This window comes from Quercus lobata, chromosome 4 (genome assembly GCF_001633185.2).
Source record: "Quercus lobata isolate SW786 chromosome 4, ValleyOak3.0 Primary Assembly, whole genome shotgun sequence".
NCBI classification, from domain to species: Eukaryota; Viridiplantae; Streptophyta; class Magnoliopsida; order Fagales; family Fagaceae; genus Quercus; species Quercus lobata.
In genome coordinates this window covers 43375720-43396042 of record NC_044907.1, presented here as the reverse complement: position 1 = coordinate 43396042, position 20323 = coordinate 43375720, and the positions used below count along the sequence as shown (strand labels likewise).

Genomic DNA, 20323 nt, shown 5'->3' with positions numbered 1-20323 from the left:
GTCAAATTAGTTTTTAAGAGCTCACATTCTGGTATGTCATAATTATAATATTTCTTTTAATTAAGTTTTAAATCAAAATTCAATTAAGCTAATCCATTCTAAGAATTCATAAATAAAAATTAATTTGAGCTAATCCATTGTAATTATTAATAAATTAGCCAATCCACTACAAGTGCCAAGTATCCCAAGTATCCCAATTTCGATTTCAAATTCATTATAATTTTGTATCAAGTGTACCTCCAATTTAGTACTACTTCAAGTCCATTTAGAACTACTTCAATCCCACTCACAGTTACTTCAAACCTTTTTTTTTTTCTTTTTTTTTTTTTTGAGAAGATGCTTCAAACCTATTTAGAACAACTTCCGACTCTTTTAATAAGAACAAAAAAATTCTGACCAATACTTATCATTAGCTTAAAAATAAGTTTCGGTAAAAAAATTATCATGTTTTACAAAACTACTTGTGCTTTTTCAATAGATTTTTGTAATGATTAAATGCAATTTATCGTATAATAATAAACATAAATTAAATTAAGAAGTAAAAACTAAGTATGTCAATAAGTAAACTACCTCATTTTTTCTTACTTAAATAGAGTGATCAACATATTAAAAGATTCTTGTAGGGTCAGTTTTTGGGGTCCAGGCCCAGCAAGTAAGTGGTTCTGGCCCAAAAGACCCTAGAAAATGAATTTGTAAAGAGCGGGTTACAGAACTAGGACTGGACGAAGTGAACGTTAATTAACTGTATGCCATGCAACAGTCTGAACGCGAGAATATTTCATTTATGTTCACAGGATACCGGTCCGAGGAGACGTATGAGTGCACCTCTTGCTCTGTTTAAAGATTACAGAATTCTTTAATCTCTCTCCCTCTTTTTTCCCTCTAAATTTTCCGATCTCTTCTTCATAGGATTTCCTTCTCTTATATAGCCTCCTTAAATTGATAAGAGCCTTACACTTGTTAACCATCTGGACCTTCACTTGAGTGCCTGTCCCATCGGACATCCACCTTATCTTTCTGTGAGTTGCATTGGCCAATGTAACATTGTTCGCCTGTCTTCTCCACATTAACGCGGCTGAAAAAGTAGCTTCCTTGCATTTAATGCGGCTGAAAAAGTAGCTTCCTGGACGTCTTACATTTTCCTCTTTTTTCCTGCTGTGTGAGGCTCATCCTACTACCCACGTTTGTTTGGGATGGTTCTTCACTGTGGAGGGGGCGCACATTGGGCCCGTATTTGTGTGTCCGAGGAGACATTCCTCCTCGGACGTCTTTTTAAATAAGCTAGGCTCAACAGAATTGGGCTGGAAGTCTTTTGGTCCCCCTTTCCCCTTTTGGTCATGGTTAGGCTCCGTGCGGGGCCCAAGGCCCATTGTTAACTTTGGGAATTTTACCCCTACAATAGCCCCTCAAAATTCCAGCTCTTTTTTTCTTGTCCGAGGAGGAAATGCGGGATTTTGACATTCATAGGATCATTTATTGTGGATTCCTGCTTCACCCGTGCGGAGGCATGCTCCCCACGTGCCTCATTACTGCTAAAGGCGTTTTGCAACCCACGAGGCGCTAATTATTGCGCTTAGCGGCTACGTGTCCTTTCGATCCAACGGTGGGGCGCCAAATCAACGGCTGAATCCTCTCCATTTCTCTAGGCGGGAGTGAGTCCGTTCAGTTTCTCCCGGATATATAAGATTTTCAAAGGAACTTCCTCCCATTTTTTGGAAAAGCACTCGAGCACTCAGAGTACTCCAGCACCTTCTCTTTCAAAGCGTTCAAACCTCCACAGACGTTCCCTTGAAGATTCCCGGCGATTTCCTCACCCGTAAGTGCCTATTTCCTTTCCGTTGTCTTTCCCGGCGTTTTTCCTTAAGTAAATCATCTTCGCATCACCTAGGATTAGGGGGATGGGTAAGCTTGAGAAAATGGTAAATTCCCCGGCCGGTATGGAAGGCTTCAGGGCTAAGTACCATATTCCGCCGGAAGTAGGTCTAGAGTATTGTTCTTTGGAGGAAGTCTTAATCAAGAGAAGGACGGGGCAGATTGCCATTCCAGTGATAGCCTTTGTGGAAGGAGGAATGACCATCCCTATGGGGAGGATAACTAGGGATTATTTGCGTGGTCATAGGTTGGCCCCTCACTAATGCGTCGCGAATATGTTCCGGATTCTGGGGTGCATAGACGTCTTGAACAATCAGATGAACCTCGGCCTTTCATGGCATGACGTGGTTCATCTATATGAATGTCATAGCCTCGGCGACTCATATTACTTGAAGTCTAGGTTCGATGAGGTGAGGTTGATATCCTGCATTCCCAAGTCCAACAAAGGCTTGAAGGACGACCTTTTGATCGTCTCCGGACCATGACACGACGGTATTCACTGCCCAGTCAGGGCAGGAAAACCAGGTGGGGCACCATAGAGTTAGATCCCTTGGAAGGGATCTTAGTTTTGATTTTTCTTTTCCTTCGTTTCAATTTTGATTTCGCTTGTTTGCCTCCTCAGACTAACGTAACCCTTTCTATGGGCTTTGCAGACAAGGCGCATACGACTCCTCGGCTAAGTTTGGTCAACGTCCCAGTGCTCAATTTCCTTCTAAGGTCTGAAATTTACGTGAGTGCAGACAGGCAACTGCGGGCTGCACCTTTGATCTTGGACTACGAGCCCCTTTCACGCGCTTTAGTGGACGCTGGTCAAGCAATCAAGGCTGGCAATCCGCGATTAGCACAAATAGACGTTTCCATACCAGGATTTCTCGCTTCGAGAGATTTACCTCCCGTCCAGCTGCCTGCTCAGCGTGCTCTTCCCGCAGCAGTTGTCCTAGGGGAAGAAACTGGTTCCTCGCACTCGTCTTTGGAAGATCAGATAGACCAGTTCCATTTCGCCGAGGAGGGAGAGGTGTCGGCCAAGCCAGTAGAGCTCTCGGACTCTGATTCGGATTTAGACCGCGCCTCAGCAGCCCTTGATCTTGGTCTGGTAATTGCACAAGATGACACCAGCCAAGAGATCCAGGAAGAAGGAATGGATCTGAAACCAAGATCCGGTCTCAAGGGTCTCCTTTCCAACAGGAACAAAGGGCAGTCCTCCAAGGATGTCCCAAAGGAACAGCCTACCTCCGAGGCTCCTCCTCCTCCTCCTCTTCCTCCCACATCGGATGCGGCACTACAGCCTATGCCCAATTTGAGGCGAAAAATGCCTGTGGAAGAATTGGAGAAGGGCGAGGTTGGTCGCGAAAATGCCAAGCCCCAGAAGAAAGGCAAGGAGACCAAAGAGCCTAAAGAGAAGAGGACCAGGTCCGTTGATAGCCGAGACGAGGCAGCTATTCGGAGGGAACAGCGGACATGGTCGCCACGGCTAGAGTTGGACGGCGCCCCAGTTTCCTGGGATGCGACCCTGTGGGAATCCCAATAAGGGCAGGCGTCATTCTTGGCTGAGGCCCTGCAGTATACTCGGCAACCAGACATTTTCATGTCGCTGAAGAGGGACATGGCTATGGTAAGTAAAGACTTCTCCTGTTTGGTTTTCTTATTACGTATCTATTTATTCGTCATTCTCTTTTAATTAGGCCTTTACTTTTCTGGCGCAGGTCAATCAACAAATCTTTATTACTGAGGAATGGGCCAAGAAGGCTCGTGAGGACCTTCACAGTGAGGCTCAGTCCCACTGTGCTGCCGAGAAGACTGTTGGCGACCTGAGGCAGGAAAATGATCACCTGAGCAGTGAAGTAAAGGAGGCAAAAAAGGATCGTGTGAGCGCGGAGGCCGGCCTTAAAAACGCCACTAAGCAGGCTGAGGATCTGCGCCAACAGCTCCGCCAGTCCGAGGAAAAGCTCGTGACAAAGAAGCAGGCGGTTTCAGATCTCAAGGCCGAGCTTGCGAAGGTCAAGGAGGAGGCCCGCCTGGCCAGGGAGGCGGCCGAGAAAGCAGTGGCAACCTCTTATGATCGCGGAGTCAGGGACACTGAGATCAAGCTTACCGAGGAGGTGGCCGCTGTATGCAGGGATTACATCACCATGTCTTGGGGTGTAGCCTTGGATCGGGCAGCAGTCCCAACGGACTCCGATTTTCGGAAAGTTGAGAATATCTTTTTTCCAGAGAATATTCGTGAGATTCCCGACGTGGTAGCCCCTGAAGAGCCTCTCCCAACGAAAGACTCGGACTCCCCTATGCCTGAAACTGAGGATGCGCAGCCGGCCATGAAGGACAAGTTGCCCGAGGACAGTCTTTCAATCAGGGAGGTCGTTGCACAGGCTAAAGAGGCTGTTCCGGGACCCCAAGCAGCAGATGATCAACCCGGGCCTACTCAGGGTTCAGACTTAGTAAAGTAGTGTAGGATTTCATTTGTTTTACCCTTCATATTTTGTTCTGTTAATGTTTGTAAAATGATCGCTTTTGGATTTTAGTGAAAGGTGTCTTTTTCCTTTAAATCTTGTTGTTTTACTTTCTCTTCTGCTTTCATCATGAATGGATGTCTATTCTGCCATTAACTGTTGAAAACCAAGCATGAGTGAATGAATATGTAGAAAATGATAGTCGATAATTAGACAAGATGGCCTCGAGGTTAATTTCCTCCTAGTCTGTGGTCCGAGGAGCCAGGCAGGACTTGGGTTCTGTTTAACACTTAGTGAAAACGACTGCGAGGTTAATTTCCCCCAAGTATGTGGTCCGAGGAGCCAAGCAGGACTTGGGTTCTGTTTAACACTTAGTGAAAATAGTTTTGAGGTTAATTTCCCCCAAGTCTGTGGTCCAATGAGCCAGGCAGGACTTGGGTTTTGTTTAACACTTAGTGAAAACGACTGCGAGGTTAATTTCCCCCAAGTCTGTGGTCCGAGGAGCCAGGCAGAATTTGGATTCTGTTTAACACTTAGCTGAAGTAGCTGTACAGTAATGTGGCGTCAAGAATTATGTTCTTCATTAATAACAATACATTTTCAGGTTATTTACATTCCAAGGGCGTGGCACTACATGTTCATCCAAATCTTCCAAAAAGTAGGCTCCTCTGCCAGCTATGGAAGTGATACGGTATGGGCCTTCCCAGTTTGGTCCGAGTTTTCCCCATGCAGGGTTTCTCGCGGTGCCCAGGACCTTCCTCAGTACCAGATCCCCGGGCGCCAATGGCCTTGACTTCACCTTGACATCGTAACCCTGCTTAAGCTTTTGCTGATAGTATGCTAGGTGGACCATTGCACTTTCCCTTCTTTCTTCGATGAGGTCCAAGCTTTTTTCCAGAAGTTTGCTATTAGCAATGGGGCAGAAGACAGTAGTTCTCTGTGTTGGGAAGTTTATCTCCAGTGGAATGACAGTCTCGACTCCGTAGGTCATTGAAAAGGGGGTTTCTCCCGTGGACCTGCGAGGTGTGGTGCGGTATGTCCACAAGACATGGGCTAGCTCTTCAACCCACCTTCCTTTCGCGTTGTCCAACCTCTTTTTTAGCCCATTCACTATAGTTTTATTGATGGCTTCCGCCTGTCCATTACCCTGTGGGTAAGCCGGTGTGGAGTATTGATTGATAATTCCCAGCTCATTACAGTATCTTATGAAGGCTTTACTGTCAAATTGGAGGCCGTTGTCCGAGATCAGGGTGTGTGGGGTCCCGAACCTAGTGATAATATTTTTCCAAACAAACTTCTTGACATGGACATCCCTGATGTTTGCCAGCACCTCAGCTTCGACCCACTTTGTGAAGTAATCGGTGCCGACGAGAAGAAATTTCTTGTTCCCTGCCGCTTTGGGGAATGGTCCTAGTATGTCTAGGCCCCATTGTGCGAATGGCCAAGGGCTGGACAGCGGGTTAAGTTCTCCGCCTGGCTGGTGTATGTTCGGGGCGAACCTTTGGTACTGGTCGCACTTCTTCACATATTCCAGAACCTCTTTATGCATGCTCGGCCACCAGTAACCCAGCGTTATGGCCCTATGGGACAGGGACCTACCCCCTGTATGACTTCCGCAAATTCCTTCGTGTAACTCCTCCAGGATAAGTTCAGTAGCCTCTGGGTGTACACACAGCAGGTATGGCCCTGAGAACGAGCGTCTGTAAAGTTTGGAGTCCTCGGACAACCAGAATCGAGAAGCTTTCCTCCTGATTTTGTCGGCCTCAACCTTATCGTCTGGCAAGGTGTCATGCTTTAAGAACAATACCAAAGGGTCCATCCAGCTAGGTCTTGCCCTGACGTTGTGTACCCGAATTCCGTTGGCCTTCTCTGTTGTCGGGCGGTAGAGATCTTCTACTAAAATAACTCGAGGAAGTGGCTGAGCCTAGGAGGTGGCCAGCGTTGCGAGAGAATCAGCATGGGTGTTCCCGCTCCTGGGTATATGCGTCAAACGGAAGTGATGGAAATGGGTCTGCAGGTGCTCAGCCCGGACTAGGTACTCTTGCATTCTTTCATCCTTTGCCTCCAACTCCCCGTTTACTTGTCCCACGATGAGTCTCGAATCCGAGAACATGTTTACGAATTTTCCACCCAATTTCTGGATCATTGACATTCCCTCCAATAGCGCCTCATACTTGGCTTCATTATTCGTGGCTGAGAATCCGAGCCTCAACGACTTTTCTATGGTTATCCCTTCGGGAGAAACCAGAACGAGTCCCACCCCTGAGCCCCTTTGGTTCGCTGCACCGTCGATGTGTGCTTTCCAACAATCGTGTTCATGCTAAGAGACTGTGCTGATTAGTTTCTCATCAGCACTTAGTGATCCCGACACTTCCTTTCCTTCTAGTGTGGGCTCCGCAAATTCAGCTACTAGATCGACGAGGACCTGACCTTTTACAGCAGTGCGAGGCATGTATCTAATGTCGAAGGCGCCCAGAATCGTTCCCCATTTTGCAATTCTGCCTGTGTAGTCGGCGCTGCAGAGGACGGACTTCAACGGAAGTTGAGTTAGCACAACTACAGTATGTGCCTGAAAATAGTGGGGGAGCTTTCGCGTGGCTTGTACGATGGCCAAGATAGCTTTTTCGAGGGGGAGAGACCGAGTCTCTGCCTCCTACAGTGATTTGCTCACGTAATAGACGGGTCGCTGCGTGCCGTTGTCTTATCGGATTAGCACTAAGCTCACTGCATGAGAGGCTACTGCGATGTAGGCGAACAACACCTCGTCGGCATCGAGACTGGACATAATCGGTGGTCGGGTGAGGTATTCCTTGAACTGTTGGAAAGCTAAAGCACTCCTCAGTCCACTCGAAGCCCTTCCACTTGTGCAATAGGAGGAAGAAAGGCCTGCATCTGTCCGCTGAGCGAGAGATGAAACGGTTTAAAGCAGCTATCATGTCGGTGAGCCTCTGGACCTCTTTGGAATTCCGAGAAGGCTGTAGGCTATGAATGGCTCTTATTTGGACAGGGTTAACCTCTATACCTCTATGGGTCACCATATAGCCTAAGAATTTTCCTAAACCCACCTCAAATGAACATTTGGATGCGTTTAGTCGTAGCTTGTACTTTCTCAGATTTTGAAAGACGTCACCGAGGTCTCTGATGTGGTCGGCCACCAATTTGCTTTTTACCACCATGTCATCTATATACACTTCAACGCTCTTACCCATCTGCTGTTCGAACATCCTAGTCATCATCCTTTGATAGGTCGACCCGGCATTCTTCAAACCGAAGGGCATCACCTTATAATAATAGTTTTCGATTGGGGTGACAAAAGTAGTTTTTTCTTGGTCTTCGGCCGCCAGGGATATCTGGTGGTAGCCCTAGAAGGCGTCCAAAAAACTTATTCGAGGGTGTCCGACAGTCGAATCTACCAATCGGTCTATCCGTGGCATGGGGAAAGGATCCTTCAGGCAGGCCTTGTTTAGGTCCGTGAAGTCTACGCAGACCCGTCATTTCCCGCTCTTCTTTTTTACCACGACTGTGTTGGCTAACCATTTAGGGTAGAATACTTCTTTGATAGCCCCTGCTTTCTTCAATTTTACGACCTCTTCTCTCACAGCGTCTGCATGCTCTTTTGACGATCGCCGAGGGGGTTGCTTCTTTAGCGTTATAGCCGAGTTAACATTAAGGTGATGGCAGATGAGATCTAGGTCAACCCCGGGGGCTTCATAGGGATCCCAGGCGAATACGTCCACATTCCGTCGGAGAAAATCAATAAGTGTTGACTTCTCCTGGGGTGCTAATTCTGAGCCGATCTGAAAAAACCTCTCAGGGTCTGATCCGACGAGTACTTTCTCCAGATCCTCACAGCTCACCTCCGTGGCTGGTCCTCCACCACCCGCAGTTGGGACTGAGGTCATTAATTGCTATAAGCCGTTCTTGGCTGAAGTGGAAGGTTCACTATTTGGTCGTCGTGAGATTGCCGACACCATGCATTGCCTAGCCATTCCTTGGTTCCCTATTATTTCTTTGACTTGACCTCCTGACGGATACTTCACTTTTTGGTGCAAGGTTGACGGCACAACTCCTAGTGCATGAAGCCACAGTCGGGCCACGATAGCTGTGTAAGGGGAGTACGCATTTACCACAATGAAGTTCACCTCCACCACGTCTGAATCTGTTTGCACAGGCAGCCTAATCATGCCTTTCGGGGTGACGGTTTTTCCTTCAAAACTGACCAGATGGGAATTGTACGGCGAAAGGTCTTCTAGCTTCAAGTTCAACCCTTTATACAAGTCAGGGTACATTACTTCCACGGCGCTGCCTTGATCAACTAACACCATTTTCACGTCATAACCTCCAATTCTGAGCGTGATGACTAGGGCATCATCGTGGGGTTGAAGGATTCCTTGTTTGTCCTCCTCCGAGAACCCGATTAAGGGCGTGGCAACCACTCTGGCTCTCTTGGATTCCCTGTCGTCCGGCTCAGTCGGGAACCTGCCCATTGACATTACTCTTAAAGGGCTGGAACTGGTCCTTCCAGGTGCGGCAAGAATGACATTTATTGTGCCAATGGGTGGCCTCAATGTACTTTGTCTGGTTTCGATATTTGACTGTTCCTGCCATCCTTCAAGGCGATGCAACAAATGCCTCAACTTCCCTTCTCAGACAAGCCGGTCCATATGGTTTTTCAGATTCTTGCAGTCATCGGTGGTGTGACCTGGCTCTTGGTGGTACGCGCAATACAGACTCTGATTACGTTTCGAGGGGTCACCTGCCATCCTGTTTTGCCATTGAAAGAAAGGTTCGCACTTCACCTTCTCTAGGATCTTGTGTAATGGTTCTCGAAACATAGCATGGACTGTCTGAGCCCCAGTGGATACAGACTGTTCCGCGTAGTCTCTTCTCGGCTTGTTACTGCTATTAAAGCGGTCCGACCTGAAGTCCCTCCTCTCCTGAGGGACAACCTTCGCTTTACCCTTCCCCATCTGCTGGTCCTCCTCGACCCTTTTGTACTTGTCAATTCTGTCCATGAGTTGGCGCACGCTGGTGACTGTCTTCCCAGTGAGAGACTTTCTTAAGCCATGCTCTGTCGACAGGCCCCTTTTGAACTTACTAATGGCGACGTCATCATAATCTCCTTCTATCTCATTATACATTTCCCGATATTTGTCTGAGTAGGCCTTCAATGTCTCCCCTTCCCGCATGGACAAGGATATGAGGGAATCTAGGGACCGAGGGACTTTACTGCTGGTAATAAAGCGGGAACCAAAAACCTGTGTCAGCTGTTTAAGGGAATCTATGGAATTCGGTTTAAGGGCATCAAACCATCTCATCGCCATAGGTCCCAAGCTAGACGGAAACACCTTACACATTAACGTCTCATCCCTGGAATGGACGGCCATCCTCTAATTAAATTGACTTACATGTTCTACTAGGTCAGTCCGACCATTGTATATGGCAAACGTTGGTTGATGGAACCGCTGAGGAAGCTCTGCCCTATCTATTCTATGCGTGAAAGGCGACTGGGAGATGCAATCCAGGGCCTTGCTCATGGTATCGTTGGCCAGGCCTTGGTAAGATGGGCTTTTGTGGCCGCGTTTGCAAGGTCGCTCTTCCTCATAGGAATAAGTCTCGCTTGGAGGGGTTCTTGATCTCCGCCTGTATTCATTATCCTCATCACTGCTAGTGTCCGAGCCGGGTGAAGGACGTTTTCGCTGTGCTCAGCGCAGTTTCTTCAAATCATCAATCTCTTGCTGTAGAGCCTTTCAATCGTTTTGCTCATGGGAAGCATGACCTTTCCCTTTCGAGCGGCTTCTACTCGTGTGAGGTGTTCACACTGCCCTCTCGTTGCTTATCTTGGTCTTTCTCTCGTTCGAGATTCAAAAAATTGTCCTGCCGTTGGGAATCTGCACGTCCGATTTGGCGCGGACCTGATCCTTCCATTTCTTACAGTTTCACTTATCGAGACACAAGTTCTTCCCACAAACAGTGCCAATTGTAGGGTCAGTTTTTAGGGCCCAGGCCCAGCAAGTAAGTGCTTCTGGCCCAAAAAACCCTAAAAAATGAATTCGTAAAGAACGGGTTACAGAACTAGGACTGGACGAAGTGAACGTTAATTAGCTGTATGCCATGCAACAGTCTGAACGCGAGAATATTTCATTTATGTTCACAGGATACCGGTTCGAGGAGACGTATGAGTGCACCTCTTACTCTGATTAAAGATTACAGAATTCTTTAATCTCTCTCTTTTTTCCCTCTAAATTTTCCGATCCCTTCTTCATGGGGATTTCCTTCTCTTATATAGTCTCCTTAAATTGATAAGAGTCTTACACTTGTTAACCATCTGGACCTTCACTTGAGTGCCTGTCCCATCGGACATCCACCTTATCTTTCTGTGAGTTGTATTGGCCAATGTAACACTGTTCGCCTGTCTTCTCCACATTAATGCGACTGAAAAAGTAGTTTCCTTGCATTTAATGCTGCAGTTGTGGTTTCTCCCTGGACGTCTTACATTTTCCTCTTTTTTCCTGCTGTGTGAGGCTCATCCTACTACCCACGTTTGTTTGGGATAGTTCTTCACTGTGGAAGGGGCGCACATTGGGCCTGTATTTGTGTGTCCAAGGAGACATTCCTCCTCGAACGTCTTTTTAAATAAGCTGGGCTCAACAGGATTGGGCTGGAAGTCTTTTGGTCCTCCTTTTCCATTTTGATCATGGTTGGGCTCCGTGCGGGGCCCAAGGCCCATTGTTGACTTTGGGAATTTTACCCCTACAATTCTTATAAAAAAAATTATTAAAATATTTTAATTTAATTATCGCCATTCTTTATTAAAATATGGAGATTTTGCTTGTTCCGCAAATTTGAAATTAATCCATGCACATTCTCATAGTTTTTTTTTTTTTTTTTTTTTTTTTAAAGCATATGCTTTTTTCTTTTATAAAATAAAAATATGACAAAATTTGGCTACAAATTTGGTTTTAGCTTAAAGTACAACTTCACCCAATATCTTTTTACTGGATGTGAATTTTGATAAATCCACCAATAGGTTACATTTTCTTCTTATATTCTCCATACTTCCAAAATTTCAAAAAATTAAAAATTAATAACTATATCATCAATCAATTATGCAAGTTTTTGTAGTATAAAATTATGCATGAAAAATACATTTGTAAATCATACAATAAATAACATTCAATTGGCACAAAATTTGACACATATGTTAAAAGTATAAAGAGCATGCAATTTAATGGTTAGATTTTCAAAATATGTACCTATGCTAATTTTTTTAATGGAAGTTGTAACTCTAGGCTATGATTTGTCTTCTTTTTATGTAAATTTCAATTTTTTAATTTAGGGGAAAAAAAAAAATCTGATCCGATGTGCTATGCGGATCATTTATTGTGCGGTACTACAGGTAATCTTATCAAAAATTAAATCCATCCAAGGTTTGCACAAAATAGCAGAACAATTTAATGGAAAGTATGAGAAAACATAATTACCACCATCATAGATCCATTGTTTCCAAAATACGAGCTGATTTCCACTCGGAAATGCATAAGACAAGGTAGCTAATACCACCAGAGGGGATACTTCGTCCAAATCCAGAGAAGTAATGAGTGTTGGATCACACTTGAGCAAATTCAAAGCCAGATCTGTTGAGTGGCAAACAGAAGTAATAAATTGAAATGGAATTATTGTTAAGATTTCGGACATAGAAATAGCAAACGAATATATGCTCAATTAATTCTTAAGTTCTCACCGAAAGCTTTGGCATAAAGGCACTTGTTAATAAAAGTGGCACCATTGACGCCTTTTTCTGACTTTAGATCCTCCTTAGGAGTCTCTTCATAGAGATAGCTAACCAAATCTTTTGCACTGGAGTTACGCCAAATAGCCAACACCACGGGAAGGATTTGCTTAGGTCCATTTCCAATGCTAACTAAGGCCGGAAATTTTGTAACTATAATTTCTGCCATCTGTTTGTTTCCAAAAACAGCACAACAATCTAGAACCGCAAAACCAGCGTTATCTGTTATTTTTAAGTTTTCTTGGGTCGTTATGTTCAACAACTCCCTTAAAATAGCATCACGTCCAGCAACGATAGCAACGTGCGGAGCCGTTCTTCCCATATTTGTAATTTTTGCACTCACTGCCTCCTCATTGGACCTAAGGAACAGATCAACATCTTCCCATTTATTTTCTCGGATATTTTTTTCGAAGGTTTGATATTTAAGGTGGCTCATCTCCTCTATCTCCTCCATGTCCAGAAAATCTGCCAAGCTTTTCATACTTTAACTATAGAAATCAAAAGATTTGGAATATCTGATAGCAATTACAGGATGATTATTCATTTAAATTTCAGCAATGACTAAACGAAAAATATTATATGCACAGAAGTTTTCCCCCAAGCTCAACCGGAATACATATGTTCAATCAGAGAAGACCTAATAACAACTAGAAGAAGAAGTGATCCATTGGCGTGAATAATCCTTAAAGAATTAAGACAAAACTTAAAGAATTAATAAACTCTCTCTCTCTCTCTCTCACGCACACCTTATGCTTGGATTTTGGGTGTTAAAAGTTAGGCAATATAAGTACAGTCTGGGCAACAATCACTCAATCAGAGCCACACTAGGTGAAGAGAACAGTAGTAAGTCGTACATGAATTTATACATTAACCTCAAACGAAATAAAGATAAATTCTATCTTCTAAAACTTATAATTAAAAATTTAAAACAAATCATAGAGGATACTGATTCAAGCTTTCTTATTTGAATCAACAAAACTAATTTCGAACGTTACCATCCAACACTAATAAAATTACATAAGACATTACAGAAGTGTTTGTTTTAATGGGTTGATCTTCCGATGCATACAAACGTGTTTTTTAGATCCAAGAACAAGTACAGACAGTTATTGTTAAGTATTTGTAGTGTTGGATAATTCCAAAACAAATTTGATTATATTTTAAGTCTTAAACTCTCAATATTTCATGTAATTTTGTTGGCTTTGATTTGTATTAAGCTTGTGGATTGTGGTGGTCAAAGTGAAAAAATGGAAGACAGTTGAAGTATGCCTCATCCTCTATGAATGGCAAAGGCAAGAGGCGAAACAAGATACAAATTAACTTCAAGTTTGAAAATTTGTTGGACAGTGATGTTGGTATGGATGTGTTCTAAACACTTTTATTATTATTTATTTTCGAAACATTGTGCAATAAAAGATAAAATAACCATTGGGTAATTATGAGGAAAATAGCCGTTGGGCAATAATGGGTAAATTAGCCGTTGGGCTTTTATGGGTTATTAGCAACCAATAATTATAAACCATTATTGTCATTAATAGCCAATATAATTCCATCACAACACCCTTTCCTATAAATCATTTAACTACTCTATATTTCCAAATACACAATTTCTATTCTCTTTATCTCCCACATATTTTTCTACAATTTTATTTGCTTATGGAAAAATAATATTAGAAGGTTGTTTTTGAACCTCCGTGAGTGGAAGTGCATCCATCATGAAGGTTGACACTATAGTCTAATCCTGGGGGGTTGTTTTGTCAAAAGAACCAGTCACACCGAATTTTACTCAGGGTGGCACAAAACAACCTTTAAGAACAACACTTTCGCAGCATAATTCTATAACATTGTGAGATTGTTCTAAACTTCTTCTTTTTTATTTTATATTCTTGTAAATTATTCTAGTTATTATATGTTGTATCAAAACTTGTTTTATTCTCTAAAATATTTCCAACAAGTGAGTTCACCACTTCTTCATACGAAGCTAAGATAATTTAGTTATGTTTTGCCTAAAGTTCAACCCCTTTACCCTACCTATAAAAGTCCCATTTCCCGAGAATTTGTAACTCTGAATTCCTATTTAAAGATTTAGAGAGAACCTTTAAACCTTACAGTAAAACCCTCTCATCTATTTACCTATCTTCTCCCTCTCCCAACTGCCAAATTCAAGAAAGAGATCAAACCGACCACACCCATCATTACCTCTAAATTGTGAGTGTTAATTGGAGCTTGGAAGCATTGGATGTAATACCCCGCATACTTTTATTTGAGGTTATTATTAAGTTTTCTTTTAAATATAATTGTTGGGCCATAGGTTTTTTTTTATTAGTAACTGCAGCCCGCTACCCCACTAAGCCCACATCTTTAATACAAACTACAGGGTAGAAGAAGAGACAGTCAGGGTTTTCATAGAAAGGGTCTTATCAAAGAGGTTAAGAGGTTTTTCTTTGGAATTTATAGCACATACAAGTGAAAGGACAATCAGATTGTTCAAGGTATGATTTCTCACCGTTAGAAACAAGAATTAAGGAGTTAGAATTTTATTATAAAAGAAACTTTAGTCATGTGTAGATTATTGAATTGGTAATTTCTTAGATTATGGTTTTACGTGGTTTCAATTATTCAGAAATCTTGATTGCCACTGTTCGGACCCTTGAGCAAAAGCCGAAATTGTTAAATCCATGTATAAGGCTAGCGTCACTTTTGTATGGCCATATGAATTTTTGGGCTGCCATAGCTTTAATTCTAACTTACTGGAAATTTGCACCCGACCCCACCCTTATGTCACTAGTTATCTTTCATTTTTGTCAAGGTCCTATTCTTTTTATTGTAGCTTTAATGGTCTATTGCCTAGGTGTTGACTAATTCCAATCAGAATGATACCTTAAGGTCCAACACGTCTACTATTCTTTAAAAAGTTAATGGCAGATTTGTTTTTTTTATCTGAATTGTAATTTCATCCCAAAAATTTGTGGTATTAAATCCATTAGGGTCAATGAAATTAAGTCCTTGAGCAAAGTCATAATAGATTTGGCCCACAGTTTTCTTTGGGGTTATATATTTAAATCTTATAGTATTAGCTGCTGCCTATGGGTTTTGATAAATTCAAGGAAACACATTTTTGGGTTGAGATGCTTGGCATTAGTGCTATCATTTAGTTCAGCAAAGTATTTTACTCGTGAGTCAGTTTGTATAGGTTAGTAAGATTTATATTTTATGGAGGATATTAAGTAATTTCCATGATTGATTTTAGGTCCCATCTAAGAGTATTTTGAGACTATTTGGAGGGTGTTTCAACTGGACTTTCAGAGTGATTCAAGTGCTGTAAATAATTATGCATAATATATACAAGTTTTGTCCATTAGGTTCTTAGAAGTTTTCAAAAGTTTTGTATTTCAAGCTTAGATTTTCTAAAGTTTGTCAAAAGTATTTTTGTATCTTTGAAAGAGAAATTTTGACTATTAAATAATGTTTTAAAGAGATACTTTGAATTTTAAATAAGTTTTGAATGTCCAAATCTCATTTAAAAGATGATTTCTAAACTAAACTATTTTTCCGTAAATAATTGAGTTTCAATGTAAGCTTTCTAAAAAGGTTCTTGTCCTTTAAATTTGTTAAAACCAAGTAATTTTAAAGTCATATTCCTATTCTCCAAATGATATTTGAAACGTTTATTTTAGCAAATTGAATTTTCAGATTTACTCAAGAATTGTAATATATTTATATAAACTCTTCAGTTCTTATTCATTCCCTAAGAGGGTCAAGCATCCTTTGATTTATGTTCTATTCGATATTGTGATCTTTGATATGCCTCTGTATTTGAAAAGAAATTGTTAATATCAAGTAAATTATTATATTTTGTATAAATTTTGCTTTGTGATATGTGACTCAAAATAAGTGTTTTTGGATTTGATCAGATATATCAGATATATGTGTAAATCCGCTCACAGGATTGTATGTGAAAATATGTGTTGATCCCTCACCAGCAGGGGTTAGATGTTGGTATCCGCTCACAGGATTGTATGTGAGAATATGTGATGTGTATATGTGACACTGTGCTCTAATCAATTATACGTATGTGTTTTCTAATGATTTTAAGATGTGATTACCATTATATTAAGTGATTCATTATATGTTTTGGAATAATTATTTTTGATATCATTGAATGAGTTTGTGAAAAATCAAAATACTCGTGCCTGGCTTGACTCTATTCCGTTGTGTATTCTGTATAATTACTTACTAGATGTGTCGCTCACCCCATCAATTACTATTTTTCAGATTAAAGTATAGTTGGAAACATAGAACCGTTGGGTCGCTTTGTAAGGTGCAAGGTAGAGCATGGAAGTTGTAGGCGACTTCAGTATGCATTGAAGACTTATAGAATTTTAGCTACCTTATTTTGTAATTCATGTTTTTATGGAGATTATTTCCCATTTGTGGAGTTTAGACTTTTTTTTGTAAGAGGTTTTTAAGAGTATTATTTCTTTGGAGTATTGATTTATTTTGGATTAATTATGTTTATGGAATTATATAAGTTTAGCAGGTTAGTCATGCATCTAAATTCATGTTCCATGGATTTGGGTCGTGACATTGGAGCTACTACAGTACAACCAAGGAAATTTGGATTTTGCAATTGGAGGCTTAATTGCAAATCCGAAGCCAGAGTGGAGAGAGGACTCATGGAGTTGAATGCGAGCGGAATCTTGGAAGGCTAGAGTACATTGTTTGCATTTTAGCTTACTGGTAGTCTTTGTAGTGTAATACAACTATCTGTCTTAATGGATCATTTTTAGCGATGAGGTCGCAGAGAGATTTTTTACACTCGATACTTAAGTTTTTCTCTTCGCTAACACCTTCGTGTGTTATGGATGTTTTGATTTCTTGTGGTGATGAACCAAGAAATTCCTGTCGTCCATGGAAGCCATTGGACGACCAAAGCACCATAAAAGAACATTTAATGCATGAGCCATTACACATAGACGAACATAAAGACATGACCGTTAGAGAGATCATCACCCAATTAAATTGCCAGAGGCGTTACAAGAAGGCATTTAAGCCACCATTGAAAGCCTCCAACGGCTAGAAAGGCAAAGTCCTATATAATCCACATTAGACCTCAAACAAAGGTATTTACACATATCATAACTCTGGTAATTCGGTATCATTTTTCTCTCTCAGTGTTTAGCTTTACCATCGAAGGCTCATTGACTGGCACCACATCGATGACCTTTCCTAGAGAAGCACACCTCTTTGATCTTGTGTAGGAATCCAGAATCGCTTGGTCATATTCCATCTAGACGAACCTATCAACTGACGAATTTGGCTTCATTAGTTTGGCGCCGTCTGTGGGGACGACTTTCCAAGTCCAATTTAAAAACGTAGCTCTACCATTCTCAATATCTAGATGGAATCCAACATACCACAAGATTCAACGACATTGGCTCTGCAGATTCAAACGCTCACAACCAATATAGGAGAACTCACTAGGCAAAATCAAGAGAGGAGACAGCAGCTGTAACAAGAGGAAAATTAGTCACCAACAAGGATCGAAATCAATAGGAACGAAGACAAGGCCTTTGGCCCAGAGAACAACCACAGGAGAGATGGTTCAAGGAGGACGAAACCATCTGATGGGGCGAGTAACGACCTCCTTAAAAGCATGAAAAAAAGGAGATGGACAAACTAAAAAAATGCAATGAAGGAGAAAACGACTAAGAATTTGGACGAACTGGTGAAAAGGACTGATTCTCCTTTCACAATAAAGGTCCTGAGTGCCCTTTGCTACCGAAGTTTCGCATTCCTCAACTTGAGTCATATGACAGTTTGAAGGATCCATTGGATCATATAACCACTTTCAAGATGACCTTGAACCTGCAATAAACCCTAGACGAGATCTTGTGCCAGTCTTTCCCAACAACCCTTAAGGGAGCAGCACAAGTATGGTTCAGCAAATTGGCCCAATCATCTATAGACGACTTTGAGCAACTGAGCAATTCATTTGTACCCACTTTGTCGATGGACAGCGACAGAAAAGACCAGTAGATCACCTACTCACGATCAGGTAAGAAGGGGAATCGCTGAGATCATATGTGAAGCGATTCAACAGGGAAGTGCTAGAAGTGGACAAAGCTAAGGACAAGGTTCAACTAACTATTTTCAAGGCCGATTTAAAGTCTAGAGAGTTTGTGGTCGCATTTGAAGAAAGCCATCCAAACTCCATGACAAAGATACTACTGAAAGCTCAAAAATACATGAATGCAGAGGATACTTTAGCTACGATCAGAATGGGGGACACGCGGAAAGAAAGAAGATACGTTCAAGAAGACTCAAAATGAAAAAAGAGGGAAAGAAGAGACTATTCATCCAGCCACAACAATGCCAAGTCAAAGAACGATAAGACTAGAAGGACGGTAAATTTCATACCCCTAGTAATGCTTGTTGACAAAATATTGATGCAGATTAAAGATGACCGTTTGTTCAAATGGCTAAAGCCACTGAACTCTTCACCTAGTGCTCGTGATAAGAAGTATTTTCGTTTCCACCGAGATCACGGGTACTACACAGACAAGTGCAGAAACTTAAAAGAATAGATAGAAGAGCTGATCCGGAAAGGGAAGTTAAAGAAGTTTGTGAAGAAAAACACGCTGGGACGGTACAAGCATGAACAACAGGTAAGATCAGAAGATAACCCCAGAGACAAAGAAAAACAGCAAGACCGTCCAAAGAGCGCTATAGGAGAAATAAGGATGATCAATGGAGGTCCAACAGTAGGGGGATCTTTCAAGTCCCTCAAAAAGTTACAGCAAAGACAGGACAACGGCGTCCACACACCATCGCCATTGAAACATAGAAGAAGAGAAACCATGTACATGATTTTCTCAAAAGAAAATGCTAGAGTGAAACAACCACATGACAACCTATTGGTTATCATGCTTATGATAGAAGGATTCAACACTAGACGAGTACTAGTGGATAATGGGAGCTCCGTTGACATCATTTACCTTTTAGCTTTCCAGTAGCTAAAGGTAGATCCAAAGAAGCTTCATCCATTTCACTCTCCCCTCATTAGTTTCATTGGAGATAGAGTATACCTGAAAGGAATAGTAACGATGATGGTCACGGCTAGCTCATATCCTCTCCAAGTAGCCAAACAACTTAATTTTCTGGTTGTCGACTGTCCCTCATCCTATAATATGATCATAGCACAACCTACGATCAACCATTGGAAAGCTGCAATCTCGACATACTGCCTGAAGGTAAAATTCCCAACAAAACACGGGGTGGGAGTGATAAAGGGAGACCAAGTTTTAGCTCGTGAATGTTACCAAGCAATACTGGTTTCAAAGGAAAACCACACGTGAATGATCGAGGAGAAGAATTCGGAAGTAGTAGAGGCACTGGAAACAATTGAGCTAGTAGAAGGAGAGCCAATGAAGGTAACAAAAGTAGGGACGAGCCTTAATCCCTCAACGAAAGAAGAGATAGTCAGGTTCCTGAGGAAGAATCTAGACATCTTTGCCTGGAGCCATGAAGACACGCCTAGCATATTCGAAGATATTATTCAGCATCGCATGAATGTAAATCCCAAAAGAAAGCAAGTCCAGCAAAGAATAAGAGTTTTCGCTCCCAAACGAAATAAGGCCATAATGGACAAATTGCTGGCAACCAATTTCATTAGAGAAGTCTATTACTGGGACTAGTTGGCCAACGTCATCAAGGTAAAAAAGGCAGAAGGAAAATGGAGAATGTGTGGATTTCACGGACTTGAATAGTGCCTACCTAAAGGACAGCTTCCCATTGCTGAGAATTGACTAGCTCATTGACTCAACAGCAGGATATAAGCTCCTAACGTTCATGGACGCATTCTCAACTTACAACCAAATCCAGATGTCAGAAAATGACTAGGAGAAGACCGCATTCATCACTAGTCAGGGACTCTATTGCTATAGAATCATGTCATTCAGGCTGAAGAACGCAGGAGCTACCTACCAGAAGTTGGTGAACCAGATGTTCAGCAAACAAATTGGAAGGAACATGGAGGTTTATGTTGACAATACACTTGTCAAGAGTAAAGAAGAGGGAAGCCATCTGGATGACCTCAAGGAAATTTTCAAAACACTAAGGCAATACAAGATGAAGTTGAACCCGACGAAGTGCGCAATCAGAGTTTCCTGAGGATGATTCTAACACCGAGTCTAGTGGCTCCAGTCCCTCC

At 42.0% G+C, this 20323-nt stretch overlaps 1 protein-coding gene across 7 annotated transcripts in view; it reads right to left on the bottom strand.

The window, feature by feature from the left end:
• Nucleotides 1-20323, bottom strand: part of LOC115986537 (ankyrin repeat-containing protein ITN1-like) — a 71019-nt gene that overhangs the window by 21666 nt on the left and 29030 nt on the right. For all 7 annotated transcript variants that reach the window (XR_004090769.1, XM_031109661.1, XM_031109663.1 and 4 more), the window contains 2 exons: nt 12064-12576; nt 11804-11956 (listed from right to left, as the gene is read on the bottom strand). Coding sequence is in view for 6 of the 7 variants with exons in the window: in XM_031109661.1 (XP_030965521.1) it covers nt 11804-11956; nt 12064-12576 (666 nt within the window). In the remaining variant the exon portion in view is untranslated. The remainder of the gene's footprint in view (nt 1-11803; nt 11957-12063; nt 12577-20323) is intronic.